General features: G+C 58.8%; 2 protein-coding genes across 6 annotated transcripts; both read left to right on the forward strand.

The window, feature by feature from the left end:
- Positions 1 to 627: 627 nt before the first annotated feature.
- On the forward strand, positions 628 to 13,058 carry ANKRD13D (ankyrin repeat domain 13D). 3 transcript variants are annotated; one of them, XM_068555844.1, is made up of 15 exons: positions 628 to 1,090; positions 1,665 to 1,800; positions 1,920 to 2,044; positions 2,920 to 2,965; positions 3,048 to 3,191; positions 3,442 to 3,631; positions 9,437 to 9,503; positions 9,905 to 9,986; positions 10,186 to 10,247; positions 10,356 to 10,486; positions 11,441 to 11,598; positions 11,688 to 11,804; positions 11,890 to 12,053; positions 12,133 to 12,221; positions 12,695 to 13,058. In XM_068555844.1, exons 1-15 carry the CDS (start codon positions 1,001 to 1,003, stop codon positions 12,900 to 12,902), a joined length of 1,809 nt encoding a protein of 602 aa, XP_068411945.1. In that variant the 5' UTR covers positions 628 to 1,000; the 3' UTR covers positions 12,903 to 13,058. The 3 variants fall into 3 exon arrangements, with proteins under 3 accessions (XP_068411945.1, XP_068411946.1, XP_068411947.1); XM_068555845.1 differs by having other exon boundaries at positions 12,187 to 12,221; XM_068555846.1 differs by lacking the exon at positions 12,695 to 13,058 and having other exon boundaries at positions 629 to 1,090; positions 12,187 to 12,411.
- A 970-nt stretch (positions 13,059 to 14,028) lies between these two features.
- SSH3 (slingshot protein phosphatase 3) lies at positions 14,029 to 21,787 on the forward strand. 3 transcript variants are annotated; one of them, XM_068555582.1, is made up of 14 exons: positions 14,029 to 14,313; positions 14,889 to 14,929; positions 15,509 to 15,740; positions 16,703 to 16,821; positions 16,901 to 16,972; positions 17,333 to 17,398; positions 17,485 to 17,673; positions 17,771 to 17,864; positions 18,123 to 18,251; positions 18,334 to 18,380; positions 19,075 to 19,221; positions 19,449 to 19,649; positions 19,750 to 20,023; positions 20,217 to 20,723. In XM_068555582.1, the coding sequence occupies exons 1-14, from the start codon at positions 14,248 to 14,250 to the stop codon at positions 20,442 to 20,444; spliced, it is 1,905 nt and encodes a 634-aa protein (XP_068411683.1). In that variant the 5' UTR covers positions 14,029 to 14,247; the 3' UTR covers positions 20,445 to 20,723. The 3 variants fall into 3 exon arrangements, with proteins under 3 accessions (XP_068411683.1, XP_068411681.1, XP_068411682.1); XM_068555580.1 differs by lacking the exon at positions 20,217 to 20,723 and adding an exon at positions 21,174 to 21,787 and having other exon boundaries at positions 14,043 to 14,313; XM_068555581.1 differs by lacking the exon at positions 20,217 to 20,723 and adding an exon at positions 21,174 to 21,787 and having other exon boundaries at positions 14,043 to 14,313; positions 14,892 to 14,929.
- Positions 21,788 to 22,250: the final 463 nt, after the last annotated feature.

The raw sequence follows: 22,250 nt of genomic DNA on the forward strand, positions 1-22,250 counted from the left end.
TGGCAGCAAAGTGCAGCCTCTGCAAAAGGGATGCACGCGGTGGATGAAAGCAGCCACTCACGGTGAACAGCCCTCCAGAAGATCTAGAGCTAGCCAGGCCTGCTCCCCCACCCCCCCCGTACCCCCATTCCTGACTCCAGTGCACCCCCCACCCCAGGGCAAGGTCCAGCCCATGGTGTGCCACCAGCATACACTGGCCCAGGTCCCTGAGGAAGGTGCTTCAGGCTAAGCTGGTCAGCATTTAGGGGCATCTCAGAGGTGGTGGGGAGGCAAGCCAGCACCTCGCATCCCACCCGCACACACAGGCCTGGTCGGCACCCGCGGAGTCTGGGGTAAGAAGACGGGGGCACAGACAAGGAACTGCCGGGCAAACGCGCGTAACCCAACAGCCACCGGACCGCGGCCCGCTGAGCACGCACGCGCACACCCGCGCGCACGCCCCGGGGACCCCGGCCCCGCCCCTCGCCGAACCGCCCAGTCTCCGGACTCCCTCCTTCCCCTTCCGGACCCGCCAGGATGGGTCTGCGCCGTGTCTGAGGCGCCCCCTGCAGGGCGCTGGCGGAGCTGCATCCAGGCCCCGCCCTCCGGAACGCCCTCCGCAGACCTTTCCGGGCTGAGAGCCGGGCTGAGACCCGGGTCCTGGCTTCTGCCCTGGCGCACGTGGTCACCAGGGCTGCTGGGCAGCACCCCTCGCCCGCCCCCGGCGAGCGCCGGCCCGGCTGAGGTTTCCCTGGCGGCGAAGCAAGGGTGCGCCAGGCCCGACGCCCCGCCCCGCCTCGGCGCAGCCCCGCCCGCCGGGCCCGCCGAACCCGCCCTCCCCTCTGCCTGCGCCGCCGCTGCTGCCGCCACTGCCGCGGGGGCGCGGGGGCTGCGGTGGGCGCTGCTCCGGCTCGGCGCGGACGGGAGGCGAGGGGGCCGCGCCAGGCCCGAAGCCGAGGCGGAGCCGGGCCGCCCCCGCCGCGCCCGCCGGCCCGCTCGGGATGAGGCGCTGAGGCCCAGCATGGCAGGCCCGGGCCCCACCTTCCCGCTGCATCGGCTCGTCTGGGCGAACCGGCACCGCGAACTGGAGGCCGCGCTAAACAGCCGCCAGGTGAGGCCCATCGGGCGCCCGGGCCGTCCTCCTGGTCCCCCACCCAAATCTGTGGTCTGCATCGGGAGGCCGCCTGCCTGGCTCCCTCTCCCTGGCCCAGAAGAGAGGTCACCTGCCCCTCGATCTTGGGCTTCTGGCCTCGGCTCCCAGCACTGGGCCTTGCCCTGTCGGTCTCCCCGCTTCACACTGCATCCAGCCTCCGAACTCGCGCCGCACCACCCCTAAGCCAGGCTGAGAAAAGCAGCCCGGTCCTGATCCCCAAGTCAGTCCAAACTCTTGACATCGGCAGCTGCACCTCTACCTGACCAGGCCCTCCCCGCACCCCACCCCCGCCCCTGCCCACCACCACCGGGCCCCCAGCTCTGTCCCTCGCAGAGGGCAGGAGAGGTGGGCAGGCCCCTCCCACCTAACCCCTCTCGTCCTTTGCCAGGACACTCAGGCCACCCTTTGCCATTTCCACCACCTGTGTGCTGTCCTTATTTCCTGCAGTGACTCCCAACCCTGTTCATCCCAGTGGCCTTCTTGCCTTGGCCTCTCCTTACTTGCCCTGTGCTGAGTGTCTCATCTCCCCCAGCACGACATTGAACAGGAAGACCCCCGGGGGCGCACCCCCCTGGAGCTGGCCGTGTCCCTGGGGAACCTGGAGTCCGTGAGAGTCCTCCTTCGACACAATGCCAACGTGGGCAAAGAGAGCTGCCAGGGCTGGGCAGGTACTGCAGAGGGCAAAGGGGCTCCCCTGAGGCTGGCAGCGGGGGGGGTGGTGTGTGGGGGTGAATGGCCAGGCCTGGAGCCATCTCGAGAGCTCCCCTCAGCAGCCCAGTGCCCCCAGTCCTGCAGGAGGCAGTCAGCACTGGGGACCCTGAGATGGTGCAGCTGGTACTCCAGTATCGGGACTACCAGAGGGCCACGCAGAGGCTGGCTGGCATTCCGGAATTGCTCAACAAACTCCGCCAGGTACAGCAGGACGTAGAGGTGTGGCCAGTAAGGGGGGGGGGGGTGTGGGGCGCCATGGAGGGGACCATGACAGACTATGTGGGGTAACCCTGCCGGGCCTGGCCTTGGAAGGGCACCCAGCCTGTGCAGCGTGCTTTCCTGACACTGTCAGTGACTTCCCTCTCTCTTGACCCCAGCCCAGGGTCATGTAGTAATGAGAAGCAACCGGGCCCACATGGATGAGAGTGGGCCCTTTGGGGAGAAAGCCTTTTGCCAGCATAGAGGGTCCTCTGGTGCTAGAAATCTCAACAGAGCTTTAGATCATGGGTCTCCTGGTTAATGCAGATTTCCTGGAAGGAGGATTTCATCCAACTTAGCGGATGCGGCCTGGGCTCCTGTCCACCTTTCTCAAAGCACACAGTGGGTGGGCAGGGGGGGCCCCCACTGGGAGAGCACACTACCTTGTGCCCTCCACCCCAGGGGCAGGCCCCCAGGGGGTCACTGTGCCCCCTTTGCTGATGAGGACTCTGGGATCCAGAGGGGGCAGAAGCTCCCCCAGGGACCCCCAGCGGGCTAGTGGGCAGGTTGAGCCTGGCCCCAAGCTTGCAGACGCTTATAGCCTGATGACTTGCAGACCTTTCAGGCCCCACTTGGCCCACCCTTTCCTGGGTGGGGTTTGGCTGGGTTGGGGGCAAAGCTGGACCACGGCGGCACATCGCGCCTCGCTGAGGGAATTCCCTGGTTGGCACTCTGTGCTTCCACTGTGGGGGGCTGGGTTTGATCCCCGGTTGGGGAAGGGCTGGGCTCCCAGAAGGGGGCCTGTGGACAAGGGGCTTCCCAGGCCCGCTGGGCCCCGCTGCAGGCAGGGCCCTGATCGGCGCTCTGGTCTATCTCAGGCCCCCGATTTCTACGTGGAGATGAAGTGGGAGTTCACCAGCTGGGGTGAGTGGGGACCTCTTGGCTCTCAGGGGCCTGGGCTGGGGCCGTTGGGAAAGAACCTCGGTGACCTCTGTGCCTCCTGCAGTGCCCCTCGTGTCCAAGATGTGCCCGAGTGATGTGTATCGCGTGTGGAAGCGGGGTGAGAACCTGCGGGTGGACACCAGCCTCCTGGGCTTTGAGCACATGACCTGGCAGCGCGGCCGGAGAAGCTTCATCTTCAAGGGCCAGGGTGAGCTCTGGGGGGCTCCCCGCAGGCACACAGCAGACCAGCGCCCCCAGGTTCTCCCGTGGCTTGTGAGGACAGTGCTGTCCTCTGTCTCTATCTCCAGATGTGGAAATGGAGGCGGGGGTGGAGGGCGTCCGGAGGCTGAGGCCACACCCCGTAGCAGGAGGCAGCTGAGGGCAGCACGATAGCCCTCTGGCCACTGTCTGGGCCTGGCACTTATTTGTCCCCCTCACACCCCCACGCCGGCTGGCAGAGGCGGGAGCCTTGGTGATGGAAGTTGACCACGACCGGCAGCTGGTGCACACGGAGACACTGGGGCTCACGCTGCACGAGCCTGAAGCGCTGCTGGCCACCATGCGGCCCAGTGAGGAGCATGTGGCCAGTCGCCTCACCTCTCCCATCGTCTCCACCCACCTGGACACTCGCAATGTGGCCTTCGAGAGGTTAGTTGGGGCCTGGCCACACCGTGGGCAGTGCCCTCGAGCCTCTAGTTCAGGCTTCTGGGAGGCTGAGCCCCTCGCAGAGGCTGCTGGGGAGGGGGAGGGGGTTCCTGCAGGCCCAGTGTCTCTTCTGGACCACCTGCTGGTCCTGGGTCCTGTGGCACCCTCCAGCTCCTGCACGCCTGTCTGTACTGGCAGCTGTCTCCCTGGGAGGAGGCTGGGTCAGGGAGTCCCCAGTTTCCTGACTTCTGACCTCACGTGTTTTCCCATAAAAACAAGGATTGAGGCTGCCGTGCAGGGCAGCTGATTGCAGCAGCGCCGGCTTCTCAGCGGTGCAGCTGCGTCTGGGCCAGAGTCCTCTGTGGGTAGCCTAGGAGCCCACCCTTCCGGCAGGGTGTTATTTCTCTGACAACATGTGCCCCAGTTCCAATAACAGACTTCAGAAACACTTTTTTTTTTAAAAAACAGCTTTCTTGAGATATAATTTTGTATACTGTACCGTTCACCTATTTAAAGTATGCAATTCAGTGGTTTTTAGTATTTTCACAGATATGTAACCGGTACCACCGTCCAATTTTAGAACATTTTCGTCACCTCAGAAAGAAACCCTGTACCCTTTAACAATCATCTCCCAATCAACTCCCTTTAACAATCAACAATCCCCTCCCCCCCAGCTAAACTACTTTCTGTCTCTATAGGCTTTCCTGTTCTGGATTTTTATATGAATAGAATAATACAATATGTGTGGTCTTTTGTGACTGGCCTCTTCTGCTTAGCGTAATGTTTTCAAGGTTCATCCAAGTTGTAGCATGTAACTGCTGCGTTCCTTTTTATGGCCAGGTTCGTTGCACGAGTATCCCACATTTTGTTTATTCATTCGTCCATTGACGGACATAAGGATTACTTCCACCTTTTGACTGTTGACTATTTGACTATGAAGAATGCTGCTCTGAACATTAGTGTACAAGTTTTAGTGTGGACATACGTTTTCTTTCTCTTGGGTATTTACCTGCGAGTGGAATTGCTAGGTCCTGTGGTGACATGTGGTAATTAAACACAGATGTTTAATTGTTTGAAGAGCTGCCAGACTGTTTACCAAAGGGGCTGCAGCATTTTACATTCCCATCAGCGGTATATAAGGGTTCTAATTTCTCCACATCCTCACCAACCTTACCGCTCATTTATTTATTTATTTTGGGGTTATAACCATCCTAGCAGGTGTGAAGTGGTATTCATTGTGGTTTTGATTTACATTTCCTTAATGACTAATGATGTTGAGCATCTTTTCATGTGCTTATTGGCCATTTGTATATCTTCTTTGGAGAAGTGTCTATTCAGATCCTTTGCCCATTTTATCTTTTTTTTTAAATTAATTAAATTAATTTGGCTGCACTGGGTCTTTGTTGCCGCCCACGGGCCCCCTGCAGCCGCGGCGAGCGTGGGCCACTCTTCACCACGGCACGCGGGCCTATCATTGCGGTGGCTTCTCTTGCTGCGGAGCACGGGCTCTAGGTGCACGCTGAGGGCCGTGGCCCGCAGGCCCAGTAGTCGCAGCTCGCGGGCTCCAGAGCGCAGACTCAGTAGTTGTGGCGCACGGGATAAGCTGCTCCGCGGCATGTGGGATCCTCCCGGACCAGGGATCAAACCCGTGTCCCCCGCACTGGCAGGCGGATTCCCAACCACTGCACCACCAGGGAAGTCCCCCTTTGCCCATTTTAAAAATTGGGTTATCTTTTTATTATTGAGTTACAAGAGTTCTTTGTATGTTCTAGGTAGAAATCCCTTATCAGCTACATGATTTGCAAATATTTTCTCCCATTCTGTGGGTTGTCTTTTCACTTTCTTGATGGTGTCCTTTGAAGCACAAAAGTTTTTAATTTTCATGAAGTCCAGTTTATCTATTTTTCCTTTTGTTGCTCGTGCTTTTAGTGTCGTATCTAACAATACTTTGCCAAATCCAAAGTCATGAAGATTTTCCCCTATGTTTTGTTCTGAAAGTTTTGTAGTTTTAGTTCTTACACTTAGCTCTTGGATTTATTTTGAGTTAATATTTGTATATGGTGGGAGGTAAGGATTCAACTTCATTCTTTTGCATGTGACTATCCACTTGTTCCAGCACTGTTTGTTAAAAAGACTATTAATTCCCATTGAACTGTCTGGGCACCCTTGTGGAAAAATCAGTTGACCAGAGATGTATGGGTTTATTTCTAGACTCTCAATTCTATTCCACTGATCTGTATGACTCTCTTTGTGCACCGTCTTAATCACATGTTGCTTTGTAGTAAGTTTTTGATATCGGAAAGTACAAGTCTTCCGACTTTGTTCTTCTTTCTCAGGATTATTTTACGTATTCTGGGTGGGTCCCTTGAAATTTCATATGAATTCCAGATTCAGCTTGTCAATTTCTACAACGAATTCAGGTGGGATTCTGATAGTGTTTGTGTTGAATCTGTAAAACAGTTTGGGGAGTATTGCCATTTTAATAATGGTAAGTCTTCTGCCACGAACGTTGGATATTTTTCCATTTTAGATCTTTATTTTCAGTGATGTTTTGTAGTTTTCAGAGTATAAGTTTTACACTTACAGTAAATAAATTTATTCTAAGTATTTTATTCTTTTTGATGCTATTATAAATTGAATTGTTTTCTTGATTACATTTTTGAACTGTTCATTGCAAATCTATAAAAATACAATTGATTTTTATATATTGATCTTACATCCTGCAATCTTGTCAAACTCATTTTTTAGTTCTAATGGGTTTTTAGTGGATTCCTCATATTTTTTATATGTAAGATCGTGTCATCTGTTAATAGTTTTACTTCTTCCTTTCTAATCCGAATGCCTTTTATTTCTTTTTTTTTTTTTTTTTTTTTGTCTAAATGCTTTGTCTGGAACCTCCAGTAGAATGTTGAATAGGAGTGGCAAGGACAGACATCTTTATCTTGTTTCTGATAAAGAAACAAGGGGGAAAGCATTCAGTCTTTCATCATTAAGTGTGACATTAGTTGTGGGTATGCTTTGTCAGGCTGAGGAAGTTGCCTTCTGTTCCTAGTTTGTTGAGTGTTTTTATCGTGAAAGGGTTTGGGTTTTGTCAAATGCTTTTTCTTTGTCTATCGATATGATCATGTGACTTTCATTTTTATTCTATTGATACGTGTTGCGCTCAGTTAATTTTCAGATGTTGAACCAACCCCGTATCCCTGGGATGAATTTCACTTTGTCGTGGTGTATAATTCTTTTCATATCTTGCTAGATTTGGTCGGCTACTATTTTGTGTCCATATTCCTAAGAGGTAATGGTTTATAGTTTTCTTGTAATGTCTTTGCCCGGTTTTAGTATCTGGGCAATGCCTCATTGAATGAGTTAGGCAGTGTCACCTCCTTGTCTATTTTTTTGCAAGAGTTTGTGAATAATTGGTATTAATTCGTCTTTAAAAGTTTGGTGGGATTCTTTGGTGAAGCCATCTGGGCCTGGGCTTTTCTTTGTGGGTTCTTTTTGGTTTGTTTTTGTTTTTACTGCTTCAGTCCCTTTACTTGTTACAAGTCTGTTAGATTATCTACTTCTTCTTTAGTTAGTATTGGTAGTTCATGTCTCTCTAGGATTTGTTTACGTCATCTAAATTATCTAATTTGTTGGGGTACAATTGTTCATCATAGTCTTTTATTTATAATCCTTTTTATTTCTGTAATGTCAGTAGTAATGCCCCCTCTTTCATTTCTGATTCTGGTAGTTTGAGTCTTCCCTCTTTGTCAATTCCATTGATCTTTTCAAAGAACCAGCTTTTGGTTGAATGGATTTTCTCTATTGTTTTTCTAGTCTCCATTTCATTAATTTTCACTCTAATATTTATTATTGCCTTCCTTCTGCTTGCTGTGGGTTTAGTTTGCTCTTTTCCCAGTGTCTTAATATGGAAGGTTAGCTTATTGATTTAAGATCTTCTTTCTTTTTTTTTTTTTTTTTTAATTAATTAATTTATTTATTTTTAGCTGTGTTGGGTCTTTGTTGCTGCGCGCGGGCTTTCTCTAGTTGCGGCGAGCAGGGGCTTCTCATTGCGGTGGCTTCTCTTGTTGCGGAGCACAGGCTCTAGGCGCGGGACTTCAGTAGTTGCAGCACATGGGCTCAGTAGTTGTGGCTTGCAGGCTCTAGAGCGCAGGCTCAGTAGTTGTGGCTTGCAGGCTCAGTAGTTGTGGCACACGGGCTTAGTTGCTCCGTGGCACGTGGGATCTTCCCGGACCAGGGATCGAACCCGTGTCCCCTGCATTGGCAGGCGGATTCTTAACCACTGCACTACCAGGGAAGCCCAAGATCTTCTTTCGTAATATAGTTATTTACAGCTATAAGTTTCCCTCTAAACATTGCTTTAGTTGTGTCCCATAAGTTTGGGTATGTTGTATCTTCGTTTCCATTCATCTCAAAGTATTTTCTGATTTTGCTTTTGATTTATTCTTTGATCCATTGGTTATTTAGGAGTATGTTGTTTACTCTTCCCATATTCATGAATTTCCCAAGTCATCTTTTTCCTGTTACTGATTCTGATTTCACTCAGTTTTTTTTTTTTTTTAAATTAAGGTTGCTTTTTGGTGTTGTTGTTATTTATTTATTTTATTTATTTATTTTTAGTCTCGTCGTGTCTTCGCTGCTGCGCTCGGGCCCTCTCTAGTTGCGGCGAGCAGGGGCCGTTCCTCGCTGCAGTGAGCGGGCTTCTCGTTGCGGTGGCTTCTCTTGTTGCTGAGCACGGGCTCCAGGCACGCAGGCCTCAGTAGTTGTGGCACGTGGGCTCAGTAGTTGTGGCTCGCGGGTCCAGATGCTCTGCGGCACGTGGGATCCTCCCGGACCAGGGCTTGAACCCGTGTCCCCTGCAGTGGCAGGCGGATTCCCAACCACTGCGCCACCAGGGAAGCCCTCATTCAGTTGTGATTGGAGAACACACTGTGTATGATTTCTGTCCTTTCAGTTGTATTGAGGTTTCTTTTATGGCCGAGCCTACGGTCTGTCCTGAAGAATGTTTCACCTGCCCTTGAGCAGAATATGTATTCTGTTGTTGTTGGGTGGAGTGATCTAAGGACGTCCATCAAGTCTAGTTCATAGTGTGTTCAAGTCTTCTGTTTCCTTGTTGATCTTCTGTCTACTTGTTCTATCCATTATTGAAAGTGGTGTACTGAAGTCTCCAACTATTATTGTTGAATCAGACATACTTTTATTTTTAAATTTTTATTATGGAAAATTTCAAGCACATATGAAAGAACAGAGACTAGTATAATGTTCTCATCACCCAACTTCAGCATTTATCAACATTTTGCCCATCTTTTTAAAAAAATTTTTTGGCCACGCCGCATGGCTTGTGGGATCTTAGTTCCCCAGCCAGGGATCGAACCCGGGCTCTCAGCAGTGAAAGCGCTGAGTCCTAATCACTTGACCGCCAGGGAGTTCCCAGCATTTTGCCAACCTTGTTGAATCCACCCTTCCTCACTTTTTTCCTGTTTTCTTTTTCCCCCAACTATTTTAAAGCACATCCCAGATGTCGTATCATTTCAATAGTAAATGCTTCTGCGTGTGACTCTAACAGATAAGGATGTTTTTAAACCGAGCCCCAACGCCATTATCACACGTAGCAAAAATTAATAATTCCCCAGTACTTTCTAGTTCTCAGTCCTCTGTTCATTTGTCCCCAGCTGTCCAGGCAGCCTCTTCAAGGCCCCTGTGTGTTTCACAGCGGGAAGGCTAATTGGAGGGGGTCTTTGGAAGGGACGACTTTGGCCAGAGTTGGGGGGTGTGGGTCCTCATGAGCTCCTGTTTGGTCTGTTTCAGGAACAAATGTGGTATCTGGGGCTGGCGGTCTGAGAAGATGGAAACCGTTAGCGGCTACGAGGCCAAGGCAGGAGAGGCTAGTGGTGGGAGCTGGGGTAGGAGACGAGGCCCAGGAGCTCTGCCCCTTCTCCGCATCCACCCTGTGTGGAGGGAGAGACCCAGCAGCCCGTGGGCTCCGGATGCCCTGTGTGGCCATGGGAACTCAGTGGGGCCCGAGTGCCCAGCCCCTGCTGAGCACGCAGGGGTTACCCACAGCACGGGCCCACACCCGGATCACCGAGATGAAGCCAGGAGCATTTTACCCTCATTAGTGACTCCCCGGGGTTCAGACCCCGCCCCCTCCACTGTGGGGAGCGGGATCCTGTCTGTCCCTGGGGACAGGAGGACTTGGGTCCTGTGCTGGTGAGGCTGAGTGTGGGGAGCAGGCTCTGAGCCCCCAGCTCCCCCTGTGTCCCCCCTGCTCCCCAGGTGTACAGCGCCACCAATGTGGAGCTGGTGACACGCACACGCACGGAGCACCTCTCCGATCAGGACAAGTCGAGGAGCAAAGGTAAACCCAGGTGCGCCTGCCTGCTGCCCAGTCACACCGTACGGGGTGGTCACCCTGGTCTGGGGTCAGGGCCAGAGTATCTGGGACCAGCTGGAAGGCTTCCACCACAGGGGAGGCTCCCAGGGTGGAGAGGAGGTGTGGGCAGTCTGGGGGGGCAGTGGCCCCAGGTCCCCTCATGGGCTCCACCCCTTCTCCTTAGGGGGGAAGACTCCATTCCAGTCCTTCCTGGGGATGGCCCAGCAGCACTCCTCCCACAATGGGGTGAGCCGGGGCTGGGGGGCGGGGGCTGGGGGCCGACTAGCAGGGCCCACTGGGCGGGGCCGGGCCGGCGCCTTCCCGAGCGCTAAGCCTGGTCCCGGGGCCACCCAGGCTCCTGTGCAGCAGGCAGCCAGCCCCACAAACCCCACCGCCATTTCCCCCAACGAGTACTTTGACCCCAACTTCAGCCTGGAGTCGAGGAACATCGGCCGCCCCATTGAGATGTCCAGCAAAGTACAGAGGTGAGGTGTGGGGGCTGGCGGGGGGCTTCCCTCTGGGCCAGGGGCCCCTGCCTGGTGCCCCCGAGCCCTTGCAGACCCTGTCACACACAGGGCCCCCTGGAGTGGGGGACTCACTCACCCAGCTGGCTGCCGTCTCGACTTCACTCTCTGGGGGCCGGGGCCAGGTCTGCTTTAGCCATGGTCCTTGGCACCCAGCTCGGGGCTTGGCTCAGAGGACTGGTCGCTCTTCTTGGTGAACGAATGAATGGGCAGCACCACCCATGTATGGTATTCTGTTCAACTGAACGAGCACCTGTGGGGGGTCAGCTTGTGGCAGACAGGAAGGGCACGCGGCTCTTAAGACCTCCTGGTTTCGTGGCCCAAGGAATCACCTTCCCCTCTGAGAGTCTAGTCTCCCCCTCAGTAAAATGAGAACAGTTGCCTTTGGCCACCTGCTTACAAGGGTGCTGTGAGGCTCTGATGAGCCGTGACTTCTAGCGCGTCTGGTGGGCCCAGCACTGTGCCAGAAACCTCACGTGGACTCCCTCCGCCACGCGGCGGCGGGGCTGGGATGCGACCCCAGCAGTGCGGTCCTGAACTGTCGGGCTGTGCTGGACCCCAGAGTACGGCGAAGTGCGACGTGCTGGCTGGCTGTGGGCCGAGGAGGACGACAGGGCCGTGGACGAGGCAGGACTGAAGCCAGGAGCTCAGCCCTGCCCTCCTCATCCAGGAGAGCTGAGCTGGCACAAAGCACCCGGGGCCCAGCCTGAGCCCAGGGCCTGGGGGCAGCTCAGGCTCTGGGGCCAGAAGGACATAAGCTCCTGGGGGAGGCAGGCAGGAGCAGCTGAGCAGAGAAGAGGGTATCCCCCAGGCCAGGTGGAGAGCAGGAGTAGAGGCAGATGTCCAGGGTAGGTGGGCCTTAGCAGAGGGGCCACCAGAGGTTCCTTGACCCATGTCCTGCGGTTGGCCGGGCAGGTTCAAGGCGACACTGTGGCTGAGCGAGGAGCACCCGCTCTCCCTGGGTGACCAGGTGATGCCCATCATCGACCTGATGGCCATCAGCAACGCTCACTTTGCCAAGCTGCGCGACTTCATCAACCTGCGCCTCCCGCCCGGCTTCCCGGTCAAGATTGGTGAGAGGGTGGGCCGGGCGGCAGGAGGGCCCCAGGAGCGGGGTGGGCACGGGCTGCAGGGCTGGCTCAGGCTCGACGTCTCCTCACAGAGATCCCCCTTTTCCACGTGCTCAACGCCCGCATCACCTTCGGCAACCTGTGTGGCTGTGACGAGCCCCCGAGCTCGGTGTGGGCGCCAGCGCCGGGCTCTGCCATCGCAGCTTCAGGTACCGCCGTGGGCGGGCGCGGGGCTGTGGGGTTCGCTGGTCTCTGCGCACCAGGGGCCGAGCACGACCCCTCTGCCGCACCCAGCGAGCCCCTTCCCCTGTGAGGTGGACCCCGCCGTGTTTGAGGTGCCCGACGGGTACAGCGTGCTGGGCGCAGAGCGTAGCGAGCCCCTTCGCGACGAGGACGACGACCTGCTGCAGTTTGCCATCCGGCAGAGCCTGCTGGAGGCGGGCACAGAGGCGGAGCAGGTGGGGTGCGGGCAGGAGCTGGGCCCCGGGCGTGGGCAGGGGTGGCAGAGGTGACAGCTCTGGGCTCTGGCTGCTGCAGGTGACTGTCTGGGAAGCCCTGACCAACACCCGGCCTGGTGCCCACCTTCCCCAGGTCCCGGCGTACGAGGAGCAACTTCAGCTGGAGCGGTGAGGCCCTCCAGGACCTGCCAGGTCCATGTCTCAGCCCTGCCCTGCCTCGAGGACCCTGCCGGCCGGGGGCTTCTTGGCTGGTGGGGTTAAGGAGCAGGGAGGTGCCGGCCCCAGGACCCCACATCCTCTTTGAGGCCACCCTCCATCTTCCGTGCTGCCCACCAGCGAGGGCGGCGTGAGGGATGGGGAGACGGGGCCCGGCCTCGTCTCGGCTCTCCGGTCTTCGGGCCCCAGCCTCCCCGTCCCTATCAATCAATCAATCATCTTCGGCCTCCCCAGCCACGCCCCAGCCTCCCCGTCCCTATCAATCAATCAATCATCTTCGGCCTCCCCAGCCACGCCCCAGCCTCCCCGTCCCTATCAATCAATCAATCATCTTCGGCCTCCCCAGCCACGCCCCAGCCCTTGGCCTCCTCCCCAGCCTTAGCGCTCACGGGTCTGCTCTCCCCTCCCTATGCCTCGCCTGGAAGGGCCCTCCAGGAGAGCCTGCAGATGTCCATAGAGCCCGGGGGCCCGGGATCCCCTCTCGGGACGCCCCCGGCCCCCCCGAGCTTCGAGGAACAGCTTCGCCTGGCCCTGGAGCTGTCCTCGCGGGAGGAGGAGGAGCGGGAGCGGCGGGGGCGGCAGGAGGAGGAGGACTTGCAGCGCGTCCTGCAGCTCTCGCTCACGGAGCACTGAGCCCCCCCCCCCCCCCCCCCCCCGGCCCTCGGCTGCGCCTCCACCCACTTTTGTAACTTATTTATTTATAAACACGCTGCTGCGGAGCTTGGGGCCTGGAGCCCTGGGGGTGGGCTTGCATTGGAGACGGAGATGGAAATAAAGAGACCCTCGGCAGCAGGCTTGCTCCGCTCATTGTGGTGGGGGGGAGTGCTGGGGGGCACCGAGGGGAGACGCTGTGGGCAGTGGCCGTAGACTTGGGTTTGAATCTTGACCGTGGTCCCCTTAGCCTCTCTGAGCCTCAGTTTCCTCAGCTGTAAACGAGAGCACCTCCCACCCCCAGGGCTTCTGGGAGGGTAAAATGAGCCAACAGGTGTCAGGTGCCCTAGTAGGTGCTCCGTGAACGTCAGTTCCCCCAAGCCCTGTCCCACCTACTGGAGACCCCGGTTCTTCCGGCCACACAGCCTGGCTTTACGGGAACCCACCCCTGCTCGTGTCAGGGACGGGGAGAGGCTGGTTCTCCAGACCCTGCCAGGTCAGAGGAGGCCCTGCACCCCAGGCCTGGGTTCCTGACCTGACTCCGGCAGGTTCTACGGCCGTGACGTTAGACGAGTCACTTCCCTCTGCCACCGCCGTGAACCTGCGCAGCCCTGCCCTGCTCACCTCCGAGGTGGCCCTGAGAACCTGCTGTGAGCCTCATGGGTTAGTTCTAAACCCACCCTGATATCCCCTGAAGCTTCGAGTGTCTCTCGGTCATTCATGCTGAGTGGAAGCGCCAGGGCCGACCGGCAGGGAGAGAGAAGTTTGAGGTGCTCCCCACTGAAGACCCACGGTTTCTGGTCCTCTCCAAGCCCCGGGTCCTCAGTCCTTCCTCCCTAGGTCCCATCTCGGCTGGTAGCAGAACGGTTGAGGCCCAGAGCACAGCTCAGGTGACCTAACTGGGCGGAGCAGGGAGGACAGGGGCAGGGGCGCCTCCTGTGAGGAGGGACCGAACCCTGAACCCAACGTAGGCTGCCCGCTTCCTTCCCGCCCCTTCCCGCCCCTTCCCGCCCCTTCCCGCTGCCGCCGCCGCCGCCGCCGTCGCCGGGCTCCGCACCTGCGCCCCGCCCCCAACGTGTTTCGGGGGGGGGCGGGGACGAGGCGGACCGAACCTGTGGAGACGCGAAGGGAGGGGCGGTGGCCACCGCTTGCGGGCTCCTGAGGCCGGGCTGGACGGGTGTCTGGCCCTTTAAGGTCCGCCCTCGAGGAGGTGCCAGGCCCTGGTGGCTCCGGACTTTCCTTCCTGGTCCTGCGGGGCAGGGACTGTCCGTGGGGCTGCGGGAGGGTGCAGTGGCCCTGCCGGCCAAGGTGCCCCCGGCCTGGTTCCATGGCCCTGGTCACAGTGAGCCGCTCGCCCCCGGCCGGCGGCCACTCCACGCCTGTGGGGCCCACGGTGAGTCTGGCTTTGCTGTGGTCCTGCCCACGCAGCTGGCTGCCACTTGGGCCTGGGGGAGTGCTTGCTGTCTACGGGCAGCCTCCCCTGAAGCCTGGGGGTGTGCGGAGGGGGACTTCAAGTCTCAGGCTGGGGTGGGGAGGGGTTGGGGGGAATCTTGAGGCAATCAGGAACTCGGACCAAGGCGAGATCCGGGAGCCGTGACCGCCTGCGGAGGCCCTACCCCGCTCTGGGCCCAGACGGGGGCCAAAGCCTCAGGCGTCTCCAGCCGCGGCCGGCCGTACGCCCACCCCGCCCCGCCCCCCCGCCCCCCCCTCCGCCCCCGCCTCCGCCCCCTTACCTCCGGCCTCTGGACCTGAACCCGGGCCCGGGCTCCCCCAGTGCCTCCATGTGGAGAGAGGACTGGAGCGCGAAGGGGATCTGACCCCCTTTCTGGTTCCATTGCCCACTGCGGGGGCGGGCGGTGTGCGCGGAGGGGGTGCGATCCCTCCACCGTCCACCACAGCAGCCCTGAGACAGGGGAGAGGAGACTCCTTCCCTGCCACTTCACTCTGCCCTGGGGGCTGCTTTCTCAGCAGGACCAGGTGTCCCAGCGCAGAAGCCGGCTCCAGCGAAGGTGAGCACCTCTTCCCAACACACGCACCTCCGTCCAGCCGCCAGCCTTGGCCACCGCCATCCTGGAGGACTTGCAGCCAAAGCCCACTACGTACTATGTGGGGCAGTGTTGCCAGTAGGCACAGCCGGTGGGCACAGCTGGCTACCTTTGCTTTCATCGTCCCCCTGGTCAGTTGGAGCTCCTTCACCCACTGTCCTGGACCTGGCTCTGGCCAGTGGTCACGAGCCAGTGGGCAGCATGGGACGGCAGGGCCCGAGGACTCCTGAGTCCCCACCAGGTTCACAGTATCTACTGAGTTAGGCAGGTGGGAAGGAAAAGGAAGCAACCTCCACCCCTCCTCAGACAAGAATAGGTGGGCTGGAGGCTTGAGAGCCTCCAAGGCAGTGCTTCCCAAAGTGTTGGGGCAGCATTACCCGGGTACTGGTTAGAAATGCACATTCTTAGGCCTCCACTCCAGGCCCACTGAGTCTCTGGGGATGGGGCCCAACACCTGTTTTGACAAACCCTCCAGGTGATTCTGACACACCCCTGTCCTGAGGGTTACGATGGGCCATAATGGTTTCCCTGCTCCCCTGCCAGGCAGAGCTTTGCAGTACTCCGCGGGGCTGTCCTGGGACTGCAGGATGGAGGCGATGATGGAGATGCAGCCAAGGCCAGCTCTGAGCCAGTGGAGGAACCCCCTGGGGAGGAGCAGCCCCACGGGGACCAGACAGACGACGGGCATGGGCCCCACAGTCCCAGGAAGCAGGAACAGAGTCAGCACCTGTGCCTCATGGTGGGGCTGCTACGGCCACAAGACGACATCCGCCTGGTGAGGGCCCCGTCCAGAGCCCTCTGGCCCTCTGAAAGGGCAGAGAGCCACTCCCCAGGTGGGAGGAGAGGGTGGAATGGGGCCAGTGTGTGTGTGTGTTTGGGGAGCAGTGGTGTGAGAGCAGGGGGCCCCCTGGGGAGTGTAGCGGTTACCCAAACCCCGATGACTCTGCTGTTTCGGCTAGAGTTGTCTTAACAGGGCGATCCGGTCATGTCTTCGGGTCTCTGGAGGGCTTGGAAAGGATGGGGAGGTCTGTCCGATGTGAGCCTGTAGGGTCAGATTAGGTCCAAGAGCTGGGAATTACCCAGAGCCGGGTTTCTGTTCAACCAGCACAAGACCTTCCTGACTATGTGAGTTGCCCACAAATGAACTGGTGCTCAGGGGGGCCTGCTGAGCACCCACCGTGGGCTGGTGTGCTGGAGAGCCCCGTGCAGGAATGGGACACAAGCGGGAAAGTGAGGACCGGTTCCCAGATGCCTGTGGAACAATCTCACTGTCTGCAGCAAAATGGGAAAATCAAGATGCAGTCAGTTTTTTGTAAGGCAGAATTAATTCCACAGACGCACCATCCTTTATTGTGAAACTGTGTCCTTAATACTTCTTTGGTGAAAAACATTCCTTGAATCAAATCATGGTAATGGCAAGTGGAAAGGTGTTTCTTAAACCTCCTTCCTAGGCAGAAAAAAAAAAAAGGGCAATCTGTCATGCCCATTCTCCCCTTTTTTTCACACACACCCTCTCTGAGAAAAATCTTTTTAAACATTTTATTGGACCATGCGGTCCCAAAGTTGGGAACCACTAGATTGTAACCACTGATCTGGTATCTGGGAAGAGAGGGATGGATGCGGAGGGAGCAGGTGGCAGGTCTGTCCTAGACCCGGATGTGTGTCAGGTGCGGGGCGGGGGAGCAGGGTCCTCTGGGCCACTGTGACCCCGCGCTTTTCCCTTCCCATCTTCCCCAGGCAGCCCAGCTGGAGGCGGCCCGGCCCGCCAGGCTCCGCTACCTGCTGGTAGTTTCCACAAGAGAACGTCTGAGCCAGGATGAGACAGTCCTTCTGGGTGTGGATTTCCCTGATAGCAGGTGGGAGCAGGGAGAGGAAGGGGGGAGGGCAAGGAAGTGAGATGCTGGGCGACAACAGCTTTCCCTCTGTCCCTGCCAGCTCCCCCAGCTGCACCCTAGGCCTGGTCTTGCCTCTCTGGAGTGACACCCAGGTGTACCTAGATGGAGACGGGTAAGAGGTGGCAACTGGAGGGAAGGGAAAGGAGAGGGGCCAGAGGGTGGAATAACTAAGTGTGATGTATGGGGGGGGGAGGGGTGCAGGGGTGTGGTGGGTACTGGGGAGCAACCGCAGAGCTCTAGGCTGGGCCTACTCTCAGCTCCACTTGAGATTCACTGTGTGATCCTGGGCAAGTCGCCTAACTGCTCTGGGCCTCAGCTGCCCTGTATCTGGCAAACAGGGCTTATTTTGAAGTTTAGATGATGTGTCTATATTTTGAGGACCAGCCTTATGAGGTGGCTAGTGGGTAGGCCTCTCAGGGGGCCCCGTCCCAGAGCCAGGAGCTGGGTTCCACCCCCACCTGGTCTCCCACAGGGGCTTCAGTGTGACATCTGGTGGGCAGAGTCGAATCTTCAAGCCAGTGTGCATCCAGACCATGTGGTAAGGGGCTGGGTCTTGAAGATGGCTCAGGGTCTGGGTAGGGGCAGCAGGGAGGACAGCGTGACCCAGCCTCTCCTCTGTCCCAGGGCCACGCTCCAGGTGTTGCACCAGGCATGTGAGGCGGCTCTAGGCAGTGGTCTTGTGCCAGGGGGCAGTGCCCTCGCCTGGGCCAGCCACTACCAGGACAGACTGAGCTCTGATCAGAGCTGCCTCAACGAGTGGATGGCCATGGCTGACCTGGAGTCTCTGCGGCCTCCCAGCATCGAGCCCGGCCGGTCAGTACAGGGAGGGGAGGAGGGGGGGGGGGGGGGGCGGTGTTGTGCCATGGCAGAGCGGGGAAGGGGCCCCTGGACTGACGGGCTCGGTTCCCAGGACCTCGGGACAGGAGCAGATGGAGGAGGCGATCCGGGCTGAGCTGTGGGAGGTGTTGGACTCCAGTGACCTGGAGAGCATCACTTCCAAAGAGGTGGGCAGGGTGCCGGGGACCAGGGGGAGAGCTGGGCCCTGGTTGCGGGGGCCTCCGGCGGGGCCCCCCCGGTGGTCCTCTCCTTGGAGCCTTCCCGCTTTAGCTTTCCTCCTGTCTGAGCTGTTCCCACATGCCTGGGGCCTCAGCTTCTCTGCCTTGATGGGGCAGAGTATTGTCCTCAGAGGCCCCAGAGGGAAGGCTGGGGCATCAGGAACCTCGCCAGGCGCCCCCAGCCTCTCCTCAGCCTCCTGCCTGCAGATCCGCCAGGCCCTGGAGCTGCGCCTGGGACGCCCTCTCCAGCGGTACCGCGATTTCGTCGACAACCAGATGCTGCTCCTCGTGGCCCAGCAGGACCGGGCGTCCCGCATCTTCCCCCACCTCTACCTGGTGAGCTGCAGGCTGCGGGCTGGCAGATGGGGCCTGCTGCAGCTGGGGCAGAGGGCCAATGACGCTCTCTCCGTGTCCACAGGGCTCAGAGTGGAATGCAGCGAACCTGGAGGAGCTGCAGAGAAACAGGTAGGGTCTCGAGCCCTCCCAGGACTGCCCGCCCTCTGTCTTCCCCCGTGGGGAGACCTGGCCAGAAACCCCCAGAACCCTCTCAGCAGCAGCTAGCTCTGCTTCCAGCTCCGCTCCTGGGGCCGTTCGCCTCGCATGGGCTCAGGCGGGGACAGGGGAACAAGCTACCCTGCTGCTCTGCTGGCAGCTCCCTGGCCCCCTCTTCACCTCCCCCAGCTGGAAAGCCGAAAAGCCCCTCTTGGCCTGAGCACGTGTCTGGGAGGAGGGAGGGCCCCTCTCCCACGGGAGACCTGGCTGCCCGCTCCCATCAGTTCCTGTCACTTGTCCACCGCGGGCTTTCGGGAAACCTGCTGAGACCCTTGGCATCCAGCTGCCGCAGACCCACCCCATCTCGGTTCAACTCAGAAGCCCTTCTCCAGCTGACTTCTGACAGTAACAGAAGGGCATGTGTTGCAGGCCGCCCAGCAGCTACCTGGAAGCGGGGTGGGGACGGGGCGGGGGGACAGTACTCAAGCCCAGTGGGGTGAACCGATTTGCTCAAGGTCACCGTCATCTCCTCCTCCCACCGCAACTGTGCCGCCCCCACCGGACCCTCAGAACCAAGAAAACTAACACCCAGGGTCCGCCGGCCCCGCTGGCCAACGGGCCTGGTGCCCGTGGCCACGTCAGCCTGGCCTTGTGCCCCGTGCCGCAGGGTGAGCCACATCTTGAACATGGCCCGCGAGATTGACAACTTCTACCCCGAGCGCTTCACCTACCACAACGTGCGCCTCTGGGATGAGGAGTCGGCCCAGCTGCTGTCCCACTGGAAGGAGACGCACTGCTTCGTGGAGGCTGCAAGGTCGGGCCGTCCCACCCCTCCGCCCGCCCCATCCCCGCTTCCTGCTGTCCGCGGCCCGTGCCCTCCTCCTGCCTGCTCTGCCCTCGGCTTCTCTGGCCCTCAGGGTCCTTATCTCCTTTCCCTTCTGCTCTGGGCGGTGAGCCCACCACCTACCTGCCTTTCCCCGACACTGACGGCACAGCAAGGGGGCGGGGGAGGGGGAAGCTGACCCGGCTCGGCCTCCACAGAGCGCAGGGCACCCGGGTGCTGGTCCACTGCAAGATGGGCGTCAGCCGCTCGGCCGCCACGGTGATTGCCTACGCCATGAAGCAGTACGGCTGGAGCCTGGAGCAAGCTCTGCGCCACGTGCAGGAGCTGCGGCCCATCGCCCGCCCCAACCCCGGCTTCCTGCGCCAGCTGCAGACCTACCAGGGCATCCTGACTGCTAGGTACGGGGTGGGGGGGGCAAGGGGAAGGGGGTGGGTGGGCGTGGGTGCTGGAGGTTGCGTCTGGGTCACTGGAAGCTGACTCAGGGCCACCCCCTCGCAGCCGGCAGAGCCATGTCTGGGAGCAGAAAGTGGGTGGGGCCTCCCCAGAGGAGCCCCTGGCCCCCGAGGTCTCTACACCGTTCCCACCTCTTCAGCCAGAACCCGGGGGCAGTGGGGAGCTGGACGTGGTGGGGTCGGAGGAGAGCCAGGCAGCCCCAGAAGAAGAGCCTGGGTCACGGCCCCGTATCAACCTCCGCGGGGTTATGAGATCCATCAGCCTCCTGGAGCCATCCTCAGAGCTGGAAAGCACCTCAGGGGACGGTGACCTGCCAGAGGTGAGGCTGGGACTAAGGAAGGAGCCCAGGTTGAGGCAGAGTGGGGGCCAAAAGGAGGAGGGGGCAGATGGCCAGAGGATGGAGAAGGTCCAGGACTGGGGCTCGGCTTGGCCCTGAGCGGGGGGGGGGGGGGGGGGGGGGGGCACCTGAGCAGGGGGACCACACCCTGGGCAGCTCCTTTTCATCCCCTCAGAGTAGCCGAGGAGACCCGATGAGGACAGGCGAGCTCTGCCTTCCACGGGAGCTGGAGAGCAGTCACGGGACAGGGCCACCTGGTGGGCTCCACGGCCAAACCAGCCCTAGGCTGGCGGCCGCAGGCAGCTCTCAGCCTGACAAAAGGACTTGCTTCCTGAGCGGCAGGGCTGCCCAGCCTTGGAAGGAGCGTCCTCCCCAGGCCAGGAGCTGCGCAACCAGCTGTTGACCCCAGATGGGTGTGGATAAGATGATCTCAGCACCCCCTCCCAAATCGGAAGGGCAGCCCATCGAAGGATGGCGTGCAGAGGGGTCATAGCACTCACACAGCCGAAGTGCTGGCTGGGTAGCTAAGCAGCCTCTCTGTGCTAAGCGCTGCAGGGCACAAGTGTAAGACCTGGCCCTTGCCTTAGGAAGTCAGGCCCCCCCATGTGACTTGAGGCCAAGGTGGCTGACCCTTGGAGGAAGGAGAGCTCACCTCACAGAGGACGGGAACATTTGGGAAAGGCTTCCTGGAGGAGGTGGCACTGGGTGTGGAAGGCTGGGGGGAGGAACAGATGGTTGATGGGTGGGCGTGTGTGTTCCTAAAGGCAGGGCGTCCTCACTCGGCACCCAGCCCAGGGCCCAGCGCCCGGAAGATGTTTCCCTTGTGGCTCATGGGACTGACTGTACAAAGCAGTTGGGGGGCAAGAGGAGGAGGAGAGGACCCCAAGGACGCGGCGGGCGCAGGGGAGCTAAGGAGGGCTTCTGGGGGCCAAACAGGTGAGGGCTGAGGAGCAGTGGCAGTAGGGCTGGGGTGCTGCCTTCCCTTCGCGGGAAATCTGACCTGTGAGTAGCTCAGTTTTTCTGTATTCACTCAACAGATGCTCTGCATCTACCCTTTTCTAGGCTCTGTGCTCCGTGCCCCTGCCCTGGAACGACTTCCCCGTGACTCTTCTTTATACTCTCATCCTTCCAGGTTTTCTCTCCAAAGGAGTTTTCAGATGAAGACCCTCCACAGCCCTTCCCTCAGCCCTCAAGCGCCAAGGGAGGCCAGCAGGCCCGCGAGGGGCCTTGGCCTGCCCTGAAGTCCCGCCAGTCTGTGGTTGCCCTCAACAACGCCGCCCTGGTGGCCAGCCGGACCCGGGCCTTCCAGGAGCAGCGGAAGGCTGGCTGTCCGTCCACACCCAGGCACCAGAAGGTGGTGAGGCAGGCCAGCGTGGATGACAGCGGCGAGGAGGGCGAGGTGTGAGCCCACACACATTCCTAACGCCCCGCTAGACACGAACAGAGGCGCCGGAACACAGCTCCTGGGATGAGCACCCCTCACTCCTGTCGGCCTGTCCACGTTCCTCTTAGCTCCTCCCCAGGAGGCCCCAGACTCCCGTCACTACAGCCTCAGCACCTACAGCCTTAAGTCTCAGACCCATGTCCACCTGTCCAAGGGCTCAAGATTTCCTCCACATTTGGGGATGTGGTAGAGAGACTGAAGGTGCCTTTGGGGGCAACGGTACCCTAGCTTCATTCTCAACTGCTGCCTGAAACACACACTTGCAGCCATGGAATAAAAGACAGAGTTTCTCAGTGCAGAAAGGCTCATGCTCCCTCCCTCCCCTGCTCCTGTCTGCCTCATCCCCCCGACCCCATTTCACTCCTGGGGCTCTGCAGAGAACCAGTGGCCCCCAAAGGCCGAGAGTAACCTCAGTCCCCAAACCTGGGAGGTTCTGAGGAGTGGGGAGCCAGACCCCTCTGACGGGGCTGGCCGGTCAGCCTCCCTCACACCCCCCATAAGCAGCCTGAATCTTCTGCTGCTGCCCCCAGCACCCTCCACCAGCAAGCACTGCACTGGAGCACAGGGCACTACACCAAAGAGAGAGTCTTCTTTCTGAGCTTCGTGGCCTCTGGCCAGTTTTTCATAGTCTTCATAGTGTCTGGCTTTGTACTTAGAAAGAAAAAACATTTTCATAATTGTTTTCAATTTTATGATAAAGCTTGTCAGTCCACTCTTCCTCTGGTTGCACAAGGAGTGTGGCCTCTCCTTACCCCTTCCAGTCTC

This window comes from Eschrichtius robustus, chromosome 11 (assembly GCF_028021215.1).
Source record: "Eschrichtius robustus isolate mEscRob2 chromosome 11, mEscRob2.pri, whole genome shotgun sequence".
Lineage (NCBI taxonomy): Eukaryota > Metazoa > Chordata > Mammalia > Artiodactyla > Eschrichtiidae > Eschrichtius > Eschrichtius robustus.